At 44.0% G+C, this 14,707-nt stretch overlaps 1 protein-coding gene across 1 annotated transcript; it reads left to right on the top strand.

The window, feature by feature from the left end:
* Positions 1–4,441: 4,441 nt before the first annotated feature.
* On the top strand, positions 4,442–11,079 carry LOC310995683 (uncharacterized protein; the record flags this gene model as incomplete). The annotated part of the gene is made up of 11 exons (XM_083984800.1): positions 4,442–4,486; positions 6,761–6,849; positions 7,329–7,478; positions 7,650–7,804; positions 7,985–8,121; positions 8,254–8,347; positions 8,583–8,694; positions 9,149–9,375; positions 9,517–9,691; positions 9,803–9,933; positions 10,762–11,079. The coding sequence occupies exons 2-11, from the start codon at positions 6,762–6,764 to the stop codon at positions 11,077–11,079; spliced, it is 1,587 nt and encodes a 528-aa protein (XP_083840926.1). The 5' UTR covers positions 4,442–4,486; position 6,761.
* Positions 11,080–14,707: the final 3,628 nt, after the last annotated feature.

Here is a 14,707-nt window from a genome sequence, read left to right as displayed (position 1 = left end):
AAGCTTTTTTGCACGGCTTCCCCTGCTTTGTTCCTGAGCACCTGCTGATCATCAGCCATGAAGAGGCTTTTTGTCAGCCTCCTTGTGGCTTACGGCCATACTACCCTGAGCACGCCCGATCTCGTCCGATCTCGGAAGCTAAGCAGGGTCGGGCCTGGTTAGTACTTGGATGGGAGACCGCCTGGGAATACCAGGTGCTGTAAGCTTTTTTGCACGGCTTCCCCTGCTTTGTTCCTGAGCACCTGCTGATCATCAGCCATGAAGAGGCTTTTTGTCAGCCTCCTTGTGGCTTACGGCCATACTACCCTGAGCACGCCCGATCTCGTCCGATCTCGGAAGCTAAGCAGGGTCGGGCCTGGTTAGTACTTGGATGGGAGACCGCCTGGGAATACCAGGTGCTGTAAGCTTTTTCACTGGTCTTTGCACGGCTTCCCCTGCTTTGTTCCTGAGCACCTGCTGATCATCAGCCATAAAGAGGCTTTTTGTCAGCCTCCTTGTGGCTTACGGCCATACTACCCTGAGCACGCCCGATCTCGTCCGATCTCGGAAGCTAAGCAGGGTCGGGCCTGGTTAGTACTTGGATGGGAGACCGCCTGGGAATACCAGGTGCTGTAAGCTTTTTTGCACGGCTTCCCCTGCTTTGTTCCTGAGCACCTGCTGATCATCAGCCATGAAGAGGCTTTTTGTCAGCCTCCTTGTGGCTTACGGCCATACTACCCTGAGCACGCCCTAGCAAGAGGTTGTATGTGTCAGAGAGAGCAAGTGAGAGCTATTGAGCAATTGTTTGTTTGTTGTTTGATTGGAGCTCACGGACTTCTTTTTCATTTCTTTGTCTTTCCTTTGTTTGGTCTTTTCTTATATTACATGAACTTTGAGTTTTTCCGTGTAATTTGAGTTAATAGTTTTGAAAATATCCCCCGGCAGTGTTTAGCACTGGTCGGGGGAGGTTTTTTAAGTTTCCTTTTTTGAAAAATACTCGGACGGACATCATGGCAACGGCTAAAGGAAAGGGTAAATTGACGACGATTAAAAGTAATATGAATTTGGATTTGGTTGCACCCGCTCTCTCCTCTGTGTGTCCTGCAAAGGGCGCACAGAGGAGAGAGGAAGCTCAAGGTTTGTATGATGTGAGGATAGATAGAACAGGTAAGGTAATAAATGAGATTGAGTCAATGAGCGAGAGTGATTGTGTGAATGATTGTGAGTGGGAAACTGTGCAGGGGAAAGACCGCATGGCTGCTCCCAGGCAGCAGAGCATGAGGAGCGGGCCGACTTCCGGGTTGGCGACCGGCTCTACTGGCGCAGCTGGAGCTGCGTCACTTAGGGCGATGGGCACACGGGCTGGGGACGCCAGGGCAACGGGACCCACGGCTGCTCGAGCAGGCACGGCGGGGCCGGTAGCGGCAAAAGTCGCGGTGTCGGCGGCGGTGAATGCAGCGGGAAGGAGCGTGTCCTCCGCTCCGGGAGTTACAAAACCGGCAGCGGCGTTGGCGGGGGCTTCAGCGGCGGTGAATGCAGCAGCCAAGCCAGCGGCGGTGGTCAACCAGGCGGGACGAGTCGGAGCAGCGGTGGCGGCCATGAACGCGGTCGGCAGGTCTGGAATGGCGGGACCGGCAGCCAATTCAGCGGGACGAGCGGGAGCCACGGGGCCGGGGAAGCCGGCGCAGGAGGCGGCGGCGGATTCGGCGGGACGAGCGGGAGCCACGGGGCCGGGGAAGCCAGCGCAGGCGGCGGCGGATTCGGCGGGACGAGTGGGAGCCACGGGGCCGGGGAAGCCGGCGCAGGCTGCGGTGGATTCGGCGGGACCCGGAAAGGCAACCAGGAGGGCGGCGGTGGATGCGGCGGGACGAGCGGAGGCTCCGGCGGTGGTGTCGGTGGCTGCAGAGGCAGGGAGGGAGAGGGAGAGGGCGGCTGCTCTGCTGGCAGCGAGGAGAGACAAAGCTGCTGGGGCTGGAGCAGCGGCTGGAGCCATGACTGGCCCATCCGCAGGCCCGGTGGCTCAGCAGTCTTATGAGAAGGAGCTCACTGCGCTCCTGGAGCTCCAGGGAACGATCCCCATCTCGGCCATGGAACTCATGAGGGCGGTGAGGGGCTTGTGTGGGGGCTTGGTGGCCTGCCGTGCCACGGGCCCCCGCACCTACGAGGTAACCATGTCGCACATAAAAGGTAAAGAAAGACTTTTAGACGGGTTTAAAATTGGCGAGACTGCTGTGTTGGCAAAAGGTTTATGCAATGACGAACTTGTGGTGTCTTTTTTAAACCTGCCTGCGTATATCTCAGATGAGGAAATCATTGCTAAACTAGAGAGCTGGGGGGTGGGAGCCGCCTCCCCGATCAGGAGAAGAATGTGGCCAGGGACTAATGTTGCCGATGGCACCAGATTTCTGAAAGTCAAGTTTAATGACAAGATACAGAGCCTGCCGTACTCGGCCAGGTTTGAAACTGCCTTAGGGCCGGAGTATTTTCGGGTAATACATGATCGCCAAATAAAGGTCTGTAGGATGTGCCTGCAGCCAGGACACATCCTGAGAGAGTGCCCGGAATTCTTTTGCCAAAAGTGCGGAGTCCAGGGGCACTATGTGAGGGAGTGTGGGGCTAAGAGGGGGGCAGAGGAGGAGAAATGTGTTCTGTGCATGAATTTGAAATCCAGGTGCTCATGTAAGGAGAGCGAGGAGGAGGAGGATGAGGAGGAGGAGGAGGAGGGAGATGCAGGCTCCTCAGCAGAGCTCCTCTCAGAGGAGGAGGAGAGCGGCAGCGGTGATAGTGAGGAGGAGATGGAACAGGAAGAAGAAAGGGCGGGTGTGGCCGTGAGGGCTGACCTGGCTCGAGCTGGACCCCTAGAGCAGGTTGGAATCGGGCAGCAGGACCCGAGCAGGGGGGCGGGTGTGGCCGTGATGGCTGACCTAGCCCGGGCTGGGCCTCCGGAACAGGAAGCGGTGCTGGAAGGACTGAGCCAGGTGGAGCTCATTGGCTCCAGCCTGGACAGTCTGGAGGCGGCCGACGAAGGCAGTCGGGCTGGGGGTGGCTCCCGTCTTGAGGAAGACGGCGAGCTGCCCTCGGCCCAGGCGCCCATACAAAAGGGGGGCTCAGCCGGTGAGGGTCCACTGCATGAGGGGTGGCAGGGAGGGGTCCCTGTCGTCCCTCAGACGCCGCTCGGGGCCAGCTCTGATACCGACATGGACCTGGACCTGGTCAAGCAGGTCAGGTCGGGAAGGAAAAATAAGAGGAGAAAAACCAAAGATTAAAGCGTATGTCCTCCTCTAGATTACCTTAGATGGCCTCCCTCGCATCTTTAAACGCCCGTGGGCTCCGCTCTTGGGCAAAGATCCGGGCAGTCCTGGCAACAGCACCTAAAACAGGTATTTTGTGTTTGCAGGAGACCTGGTGGGACGCCGAGGTAGCAAGAAAGGTGCAGGGTTTATGGGGTGGCAACATGGCACATAACAACGGGGGGGTAAAATCAGGGGGAGTTGCCGTGTTGATCGGGGAGGCGGCTGGGGCAAGCTGGAGGGAGGTGTACTCAGATGGTGCAGGTAGAGTATTAGTTCTAGACGTTGTAACAAAGTATTGGACAGGTAGGTTGATAAACATTTACGCTCCTAATGAGGAGGGTGAGCGCAAGGCTCTTTTCCGGGGCCTAGCAAAATGGGTAACGCCTAGCACGCTAATAGTAGGAGATTTCAACTGTATACAGACCTTAAATGATGTGGGGGGGAGGGAGAAGTTGAAAGGGGATATTAGCAGGCAGGCGTTACAGGAGCTATGTTTGAATGGTAATTTGATTGATGTGTGGAGGATCCTGAACCCGACCTGCAGGAAGTACAGCAGGATCCAGGTGGTGCAGGGCCGCTGCCGCCGCTCCCGCATAGACCTCCTCCTGGCCTCCGGGGGGTTGCTGCGCGGGATCAGGGAGGTCAGCTTAGAGCCGTGTGCTTGGAGCGACCACCTGTTCCTGCGCTGTGACCTCTCGGGGCCGGGGCCGGTGTGGGGCGGTGGCATGTGGTGCCTCAACACTGGGCTCCTGCAGGAGCGCAGTTTCCTTAGAAAGGTCAATGACATGTTAAGATATTTCATATATGAATGTGATGATGATGAGGGTGTGCTGGGAAGGTGGGTGGGGTTCAAAGGCAGGATCAAAAGGGCAGCCATCAACTTCAGCAAACACCACAGGTGGATACAGAACATGGAAAAGGTAAGGTTAATGAATCAACTCAATCAGCTCACAGGTAAGATACACAGGAAAAATGAGAGAGTAATTTTCTCAGAGTTACCATTATTTTACTCTAAAAGAGTATTTTTTATTCATTTTGGATAGTAATTATTTCCAATGGCCACTAGAGTAGGAGGGAAAAAATAGAGTGAATCCTATTGGAGTAATTTCAAGAACACGCCCACTAATTTTTCTTAGGTTTCGTTTCTGCCGCCATTTTCTATCCCAGCGGTGGAAGGTCGAGGTGAACGGCAGTGGTGGACGGCGGTAAACCAGGTAAGTCAGCAAAGTACTGAAATCGATTTTATTTAAGATAAAATGTCAGCAGAATTTTTGTTGGCTTACTTGAAAGGTAATTTGTGAGTAACATTGCAGCTGGCGAGTGTGTGGGTCTCACACACTGCAATGTCGATGCTAACGTTAGCTTCAACACAAACTATAATGTTAAATGTGAATTTAAACCGAGCCTCACTCTTGTTAGCTTAATTTACCACGTGTGTGTTTTATTGAGCTTAATTTTTACTGACCATTTTATCGAAGGTTTACTCTGAATTGAGTTGTGCCTCGGTTAGCAAGTGTGTTTGATTTTTTTTTATGGACCAGTCTAGTATGTGTGGACTGTTTTCTCTGCTGTTCGGTTAGCAGGCATGTGTGTTTTACTCTGAGTCATGACGTTTTACCAGACTTGTTTTTCGGTTACTAAGTGGGTTTTTGTGTGTGGACCGCAAGCACGTGTATTTTACTCTGAATTGAGGCATTTACAACAGCTAACCGACATGTGGACCGTTAGCAAGCACGTGTATTTTACTCTGAATTGAGGCATTTACACCGACCGTTTTAATTGCTCTTCTGTTAGTTAGCTACGGACATGTGAACCGTCAGCAAAGCACGTGTGTTTTACTCTGAATTGAGGCATTTACAACACCGACTGTTTTAATTGCTCTTCGGTTAGCTAACCGACATGTGGACCGTTAGCAAGCACGTGTATTTTACTCTGAATTGAGGCATTTACACCGACCGTTTTAATTGCTCTTTGGTTAGCAATAGTGTTTTTTTTATGTGGGCCGTTTTCACCTGCTGTTCGGTTAGCAAGCATGTGTATTTTACTCTGAGTCATGACGTTTTACCAGACTTGTTTTTCGGTTACTAAGTGGGTTTTTGTGTGTGGACCGCAAGCACGTGTATTTTACTCTGAATTGAGGCATTTACAACACCGACTGTTTTAATTGCTCTTCGGTTAGCTAACCGACATGTGGACCGTTAGCAAGCACGTGTATTTTAACGTTACTCTGAATTGAGGCATTTACACCGACCGTTTTAATTGCTCTTTGGTTAGCAATAGTGTTTTTTTTTTATGTGGGCCGTTTTCACCTGCTGTTCGGTTAGCAAGCATGTGTATTTTACTCTGAGTCATGACGTTTTACCAGACTTGTTTTTCGGTTACTAAGTGGGTTTTTGTGTGTGGACCGCAAGCACGTGTATTTTACTCTGAATTGAGGCATTTACAACGCCCGACTGTTTTAATTGCTCTTCGGTTAGCTAACCGACATGTGGACCGTTAGCAAGCACGTGTATTTTACTCTGAATTGAGGCATTTACGTTACAACACCTGACTGCTTTAATTGCTCTTCGGTTGGTATGTGAACCGTTAACAAGCACGTGTATTTTACTCTGAATTGAGGCATTTACACCGACCGTTTTAATTGCTCTTTGGTTAGCAATAGTGTTTTTTTTTTATGTGGGCCGTTTTCACCTGCTGTTTGGTTAGCAAGCATGTGTATTTAACTCTGAATTGAGTCATGTAAGTTAAGGAGCGTATCCTCGAAGACATGTTCGGACAGCTTTTTCAAAAACATGAATTAATTTCTGAACCGTTTGTGAAAAAGACTAGATCATTTGAATCGCGGGATCTTCCGCTTTCCGAGCATATTTGAATGGTGCCTGTGTGACACCAAGGGACCAAGCAGTGTGTCTATGTAATCACGTCAGTGTTAACTCGTTTGGGCCCGCCACAGTCTCTTACAGGAAAAGGAAAAGAAAAAGAAATTCTCACGTGTGTCTACGTGCAGTGAGCCCGCACTCGAGAGAGGCGGCAGTTTGAGAGGCTGACTGGCAGAGATGAGAGCTGGTGAAACGCTAGCATGGTTATTTAAAACACCATCTCTGATCTCTGCCTGCACATAGATTTCCATTACAAGTCCCATATTTTGTTTTTGTTGCCTTCTGGTCTTCCATTTATCAATACATTGTCTATTTTCCAATTTTAGCTATATAACACTTTTATGTGAGCCAAAGTCATCATCTATTATTGTTGAGATAAGATAAATGTTGACAAAATGTATTTATTTGCTGTTAGTAGTTGTTTATCTGGCTTCACATGTAGCTTCAAAACACTTAAGAGTTTTAATTAGATGCAAATGCAGAGTGGTATCAAGCCTACCTGTAGATAGGGATTTTGTAATACTTAAGCTAATTGTAGCATTCAATGCATGAATTGTTGTGCTCTATATTATCTTAGTAACTGTCTTATTTTTTTTATTTCCCATAAAGGATGCAGGCTGTAAGAGTGAAGTACCGAGACCGCCAGAAATACATTTGTTATGAAGGGCAACTGACCTTCAAATCATTTCTGGAGTGTGGTGAGTGAAACAAATTGCACAACCTACTGAGTGTCATGTTTAAATTAGTGGTGCTGTCTTACTATTATTATTATTATTATTATTATTATTATTATTATTATTGTTGTCAAGGACCCTTAGAAGTATATTTATTTGATTTTGGACCCCCATCTCTAGATGTTGTTTCGTGTACCCTGCGAAAAAGATTGATTTGAGTTAGAAATGTTTGCTGTAAAAGTATATTCAAAGATTTGCAAAAATCTTCATGATTAAAAAAAAAAAATTAAAGGCAGATCTACAAGCTCATAGCGCGGCACTTGTGCTATGAGCTTGCAGGTCTGCAATCTTGAATTTTTTTTTTTTTATTGCTAAAGTATAAAATCGTTGTTTTTAAGTGGTTCAGATCTAAAGTGACACAGATGTATGACCTTTTATAATAGAAATAAGATTAATGGCACAACATAATGTCAATCTTGTGCATTATTGTTTTGTCTTCACAGTTTCCAAGAAATTTGAAATTCCTACCTTGGACTTAAAAGTCTATGATGATTTGAACACTGAAGTTGACGAGGATGCGTTTGCGTTTCTTGTAACGAAACCAGACCTGGGTGTGCTTGAGGTCTGTTTGCCCACGGGCTCAGATTTTGAGGGTGAGTCACTTGTTAACTTTCAGACACTTAAGAAAGCATCTGAGGAATAACTGGCTTGGTGTGTGGATCCATCCTAATCTATTGTGATCTTTTACATTATTCTTATTACAGATGATCCCCTCTTGCTAATGACATGTTATTATTATCACACCTGTTATGTCAACATGCTAGATTCAGTGAGCCCCTCTACAAGCCACTCCCTTGCCAGCAGCAACAGCTCCTTTCTCAGCTCTGGTGCAGATAATGAAGGGGACTCTGATGACACCATCATTTTGCAGCCTAGTCCTGCCCAAAGAAACAGAGCCGACGTGACTCGTCTCGCTCAGGTAGTAAGCTTTGCAGATGGACAGATCAAGATCAAGATGGTGATTCTGATAAAAAGGGTAAGGGGGGGGGAAAGTAAATTTGCAGAGCAGTACGGGGCATGGTTTACATTTTTGTCACTGTAAATGTAATGGGGCACCAAATCCCTGTGTCCCTCACCTCTTTTTTCCTCTCACACTTAGAACATTGAAAACATTCTGAGGGAGAAACCTGGAGGAGAGAGGATCCTTGCAGAGTATGCTCGGAAAAAAAGCCTAACAGATTCCAGAAGACGTGATATGGTGAAGATATTGGTGGCACACATGGCGAGTGAACATGGGTATGTTATGTAATTAATATCCGACCCTAACATTTATGGTTTTATTTGGTGCAGACCAAGTGCTGAAGGCATCGGCATAGCACTACTTTTGATTGGATCTTGTGTGTGTATGTGTGTGCGTGTGTGCTGTAGGACAAGTCCTTCAAGGCGTGTTAAAGAGGACTACGCAAAGGGCATCACTGCCTTGTTTCCATACCTGGCCGATCCCCAGGGCACTTTGGGCTATGTAAGTACATAAAACAAGTCTAACCTCTTTACTCATTACTTCTGGTATTGATCAAAAAAATGAGTGAGATTTCAACTAAATAATAACATTTCTGTATGCTGACCCTTTCTCCTAACCTCAACAAGTTGAACACAGCAGATGTTAGACTGGTTGATCTTGATTTTAGCAATTCTCCAGACAAGGACATGTGTTAGTTTTTTAAGGAGGAAAAACAAAACACTTTCTTGGTTTTTAGGAGCAGTATTACAATCCAGTAGATGGGAGTGGATTTCTTGCATGGAGAGTGAAAACGCTTCAAAAAGAAGCCTCAGAAGGACAAAAGAAAAGAAACCCTCAGCCACTGACAGGTACATGATTTTGAGTGTAGTTAGATTTTTTTTATGAGAATGGGCTTTATGCACCACTCCACTACTTCCTGAACTTCAGCCAATTCCTTTATTTCCTGTCTTACATTATTGGACCAACTGATGAATTCAGGTGTGCCTGATCATTGTTGTGAGGTCAGACATACCTGGATTAATCAGTTTGTCCAATAATGTAACACAGGAAATAAAGGAGCTGGCTTAGATTCAGGAAATAGTGGAGCTGCGCATAAAGCCCATTCACATGTTAAATTCATTTTTAATGTGCATAGTCCTTGTTTTGTTACAGTGGTGGGCATCGCAGGGGGTTTAGCAAAAAGACAAGTGGTCATCTGTGTAAGGGGTGAAAGTGGCTCAACTTTTTTGAGAAGTAAAGAAAGTATTGCATCAGTGTGTGGTTTCACTGTTACATGTCACTGTTTACTGATCACTGTTACAGGTGGTCCAGGTTCTGGTGACAGAACCCCCTTCAGTAAGGAAAACCAGCTAACCACAGAAACCCAGTGTCGTGAGGCCATCGCACTGATGAAGCATACAACTGATGAAGCAATCATCAAGGAGAAGATGAGACAGACCTTCACCCATCGCCAAGCAATGGTTCATGACCCAGTGAAGTCCTCTGAAATATTCACCACCTTTCCAAGATTTCTTGACATCACAGGACTGGTATATCACTCTTAAACTGCCTTGCATTAAAATCGAGCTGAAATGAAAAATGAGTTTAAACAGACCTCATCCCTGGTCATCCCTGGTGCACCTGTTAACAATGTATGCCATGTTGTTTTCTGTATTCCATCTTGTCTGCAGATAGAGCAGGATTTCAGTCTGATGTTTGGTGATGACATCTCTGCAAAGTTCCTGGAGAAGTGGCCTACTCACTACAGGCAGAAAGTCCTTGAACAAAGCCGTGGCCTCACCCAGACAAGCGACCTTGAAGATCTCCTTCATAACGCTGAATCCACAACAGAAGAACTGGAAGATGGTACACTCGAATTAAAGAAATAATAATAATAATGGAAGAGGGAAATGGTTTTGGAACAAAAACATAAACATTGTAGTAAAAATGTCTTTCTGAATTTGCTTGTATTTTCAGGATGGGACAGTGAGATGTCCTCCATCTTGCTCCTTATCCACCTCATGCCACCATCACCTCATGGCCGCAACAAGAGACCAGGAAAGCTCTCCGCCAGACAAGCCATTGAACACCTTGTGAAATTTATCAAGGTAATGTTACAGTTTAATTAAAGTTTAAGAAGGCTCACTGTTCTGTCTGTAATATTAAACCATAAAACTATACTCTTGTGAAATCATGTGATGACCATGCTCATCTGTAATCAGCGAGTGCCCTGTGATATTTATCTGATTTGGCTCCCCACAGATCTATCACCATCTGCCTCAGATACGCTAATATGAATACGTTTATTTCTTTTACATTTAGCAGAATAAAAGCTTCATAAAAAAAAATAAAAAAATAGCGCTCATGGCGGTGGAGCTGACGACAGCAGAGTTTCCTCGCTGCAGCTGAACAGCTGACAAGTGGTCAAGACGTAGCTAATGACCTGCCACTGTCTCACGGTGCATTTCATTATTATAAACTTCAACCTCAGAGCTCTCTGTCCTCAGACTGTCCTGACCTGTGTGTCCCTGACAACATGGAGCTGCCTGTGTGATTGGTTACTAAGTTTTATTCATGTTTTCATCAGGCTGAGTTCAACAAATTAGTTTATGCTATTGATCGATTTAAGTAGTTAAATACAGTAATCATCATTGTGTAGTGGCAGGAAAGACCATTTAATCTGAATTCTCACTGTTCTCAGGTCAAATATTTATATGCGATTAAAATGTGATTAATTTTGATTATTAATTACAAAGCCTCTAATTAATTAGATTCATTTTTTAATCGAGTCCCGACCCTATAAAAAATATAAGATAGGAAATGTAATGGTTCATCTTGCATTTTGTGGCAATAAGTGATTCTGGTGGTGATGATGGGGCCTTAAACTGCAACAGATTAATTTTAATAGCAAGACTAATTAAGTTTTCTTGTCACAGACTGGGACCAGTGTTGAGGGGCATCTGGACACCATCACAGAGAGCCGTCAACCCTATCTACTGGCTGTGGGGACCAAGAGGAGCGCCGTACACAAATATTTCATTGTGATGGACAAACATGCAATCCCGTGTCAGTCACCAGATTCTCTTGCCTCTTTTGACGAGCTTTTCAAAGCTCATTTCGTCTTCGCTACCTCGTACAACAGGGATCTGGCCAATGTCTACCACTTCTTGCAAACCGCTGTTTACCAGATTGATGCTGCTACCACCAAGGTGAATCCCAGGGTCAAAGAGATGAGAGCTCGGATGCTGCACTGATTTGATACAGTGATGTTTTGTTTTATTTGCAAAGGTCCTCAGGCAAATGCCAATTCACTAATCAAGCACTTTAAGTTGATCCATGGACTTTGTTCAGGAAAGACACTTCGTCTGAAATGTGGTCAGCCTGGTTGTTCTCATTTATTTGGTACTTTTTCTGGGTTTCGAAAGCATCTTAAAGCACATGAACCTTGTGATGATCCTGGTGAAGGCCCCTCTTCAACTGAAGATTTAGCCGAAAGTTTTGTTGATGACTTTCCATCAAACAGTGCCCCTTCTGACCCAGTCCTTCTTAATAAGAGTCTTGTAGACAGCTGTGCTGCAACAGTGGCTGAACTTAAAGTGGCAGGTGTAGGCGAAACGATCATTAACTCTTTGGTTACTTCAATGGAAGAGATTGTTGATGATATCCATAATCAAGCAAAAGAATCTGTGAAGCAGTGTCTATCTTTACAGGAACCTATCAAAAGTGAGGTTGAGTGTAAAATTGATCAGTGCTTTGAAAAAATTGAAAATCCTTTTGGTGTCTTAAATTCTGAAACTAAGAGAAGGCAGTATTTCACAGAGAAGTGGGGAAGGGTGGAACCCGTTGAATGTGTTCTTGGTACAAGATTTGATACACGGCGCAATCGTACTACAGGAACTTATGATCCAGCTGTTGTTACTGATAAATTTGTTTATATCCCAATTTTGCAAACATTAGACTTCATTTACAAACACCCTAAGATAAAAGAGATGATGCAGAGTCATTCCAGTTCAAGAGAAGATCTTCTTAATGACTTTTGTGATGGAGATCTTTTCAAGAGTCATCCTTTATTTTCAATACAGAAGCATGCAATTCAGTTGCAACTTTTCTATGATGATTTTGAGTGCGCAAATCCGTTGGGGAGTAAAAAGGGAATACATAAATTAGGAGCAATCTATTTCACCTTGCGTAATCTTTCTCCAAAGCACAACTCAATACTGCTTAATATTCATTTGGTCGCTTTATTCCATGCCCAAGACATTAAAACATATGGCTTTTCTAAAATACTTGATCCAATTGTGCAAGACATTAAAGAGCTGGAGACTAAAGGAATTCGGGTCCCACTGTATGAGGAAAATGTGTATGGAACTATTGTCCAAGTTACTGGTGACAACCTTGGTCTTCATGGTTTGTTTGGTTTCGTAGAATCATTCAGTGCCAGATATTGTTGCCGCTTCTGTCTTGCAGAGAAAGAGGACTTTCAGACAGAATTCACAGAAGATTCACCCAAGATAGTGATGCGAACTCAAGCACTTCACGCAGAACACTGCCAAATAATGGAGGAAACTCCTAGTCTTCCCTATGTGATGGGTGTTAAACGTTCTTGTGCTCTAAATTCCTTGCAGTACTTCAATACATGTCAAAACTTCTCTGTCGATATTATGCACGATATCTTGGAGGGCGTGGCACAATATGAAATGAAGCTGCTAATACTTCACTTGATCAAAAACTACACAACATCAAAGGAAATAGACAGGAGAATTAAGAACTTTAACTATGGCTACATGGAACAAAACAACAAGCCACCTGCATTGAAGTTAGTAGAGGGCTCAAATGACTTGGGTTTAAATGCGATCCAATCCTGGTGTTTACTTCGCAATCTCCCACTTATATTTGGAGACTTGGTTTGTCGAGAAGATCCACACTGGTATTTGCTTCTGTTGTTGCTTCAAATAGCAGATATTGTATTTTCTTCCATGTTATCAACTGGCATTACCATTTACTTGAAACATTTGATTTCAGAGCACCATGGGTTATTCAGGCATTTATTTCCCAACAAGAGGCTGCTACCAAAGCATCATTTTATGGTGCATTATCCGACATGTATTTGTAAAATTGGACCACTTTTGCATACCTGGTGCATGCGCTATGAAGCGAAGCACAATTTCTTTAAAAAACAACTAAAAAGCTTCAAAAATATAACTAAAACATTAGCAAAGAAACACCAAAGTCAAGTAGCATATAGTTGGCAGACATTTGAGCCCGACAGACTGGTGCTTGGTCCAAGTAAAATGGTAGCTTTAAATGTGATGGACAGAGGCTGTGAGATAGCAGAGGCTCTTCAGGTAGCAGTTGACACTAAGGTGTTGGATGTTAGATGGGCCAAACACCATGGAAATATGTATCGTCCAGGTTTAGTTGTTTGTCTTAAAGTGCTTAATGAGATGCCAGTTTTTCACAAAATCCACCGTGTTGTTCTTAAAGATGAGAGGTTACTGTTGTGTACATTTGCACTACAAACAGTGTGTATGGATGAGCATTTTTATGCATTTAAAGTTGTGTGTACTGCAGATGGACCTCATGTTGTTGATGTCAAAGAGCTTTTGTGTTACAAAGCATTTGATATGCAGATGTCATACAGCAATGATGATTCAAGTTCATTTATTGTTCCATACTGTTTCCTGTGATAAAAGAATCGCTAAGCTGTAACTATTGCACTGGGGATGAACAATGGATTTCTGAATTTCTTTGCCTATAACTCGTATTATAATTTATTTATATTTTCTCCTCTTTTATCTAATCCACCCAATTTCAAAGAGCACATTGTGTCCAAATTGTGATGGCCCACCAATTGGGCGTAAATGTTTTGGCTGGGCTGATTTACAGCCTTATCTGCAGCTGCTGATGGCGTGGTGATAGTGTGCATACCTGTTTGCAATATTCTATTTGTTTTCATTATGGAATTATAGGGAATTTGTCACCATGAAAGACTTTTTTTTTCCTCATTGATTACTCTGTCCATAGAGTCTTATTCATGGAGAATTTGTTGCAGGTTTTGAGGGCATTTGAATTTTTCATGTATTATACAATGCTGTCATATTGCAAAGGCCAAACGGTATGGACATGTATATTATGGGTGCTCATGTGTTATGCATTTAAGAAAAATACAGTCGTGCATTGTTGAATATTCATTTCTGGTCTTTTTTATTTCAAACATTTTAATCCAGAGTTATCATTATTAAAATCAATATTGAGTAAAATACAACTCCTTATTGAGTGAAATAGAACTCTATTCATAGTAGAATTTGACCTCTATTTTGAGGCAGTTACTACTCTGTACAGAGTAAAATACAACTCTATTAATAGTAGAAAAATAACTCTCTTATGAGGCAGTTACTACTCTGAACAGAGTAAAATACAACTCCATTAATAGTAGAATTAAATCTCTATTATGAGGCAGTTACTACTCTGTACTGAGTAAAATACAACTCTTTTAATAGTAGAATTATAACTCTATTATGAGGCAGTTACTACTCTGTACAGAGTAAAATACAACTCTTTTAATAGTAGAATTATAACTCTATTATGAGGCAGTTACTACTCTGTACAGAGTAAAATACAACTCTTTTAATAGTAGAATTATAACTCTATTATGAGGCAGTTACTACTCTGTACAGAGTAAAATACAACTCTGTATTGAGTGAAATGGTGTTGGAGTTGTTCTCACTTTATGCTAAATAGAGTAAATTTTAATCTTGTGGAGTAAAATATGAACTCTAGATGGAGTAGAAATAACTCTGAAAATTTAACTCTATGACAAGAGTAAATTTTACTCTTTTTGGACTGGGACCAAATACTATCTTTTTGGGAGTAAAATTTTAC

Source organism: Trachurus trachurus, assembly GCF_905171665.1.
Source record: "Trachurus trachurus genome assembly, chromosome: 13".
Lineage (NCBI taxonomy): Eukaryota > Metazoa > Chordata > Actinopteri > Carangiformes > Carangidae > Trachurus > Trachurus trachurus.
This window is presented reverse-complemented; position numbering and strand designations above follow the sequence as displayed.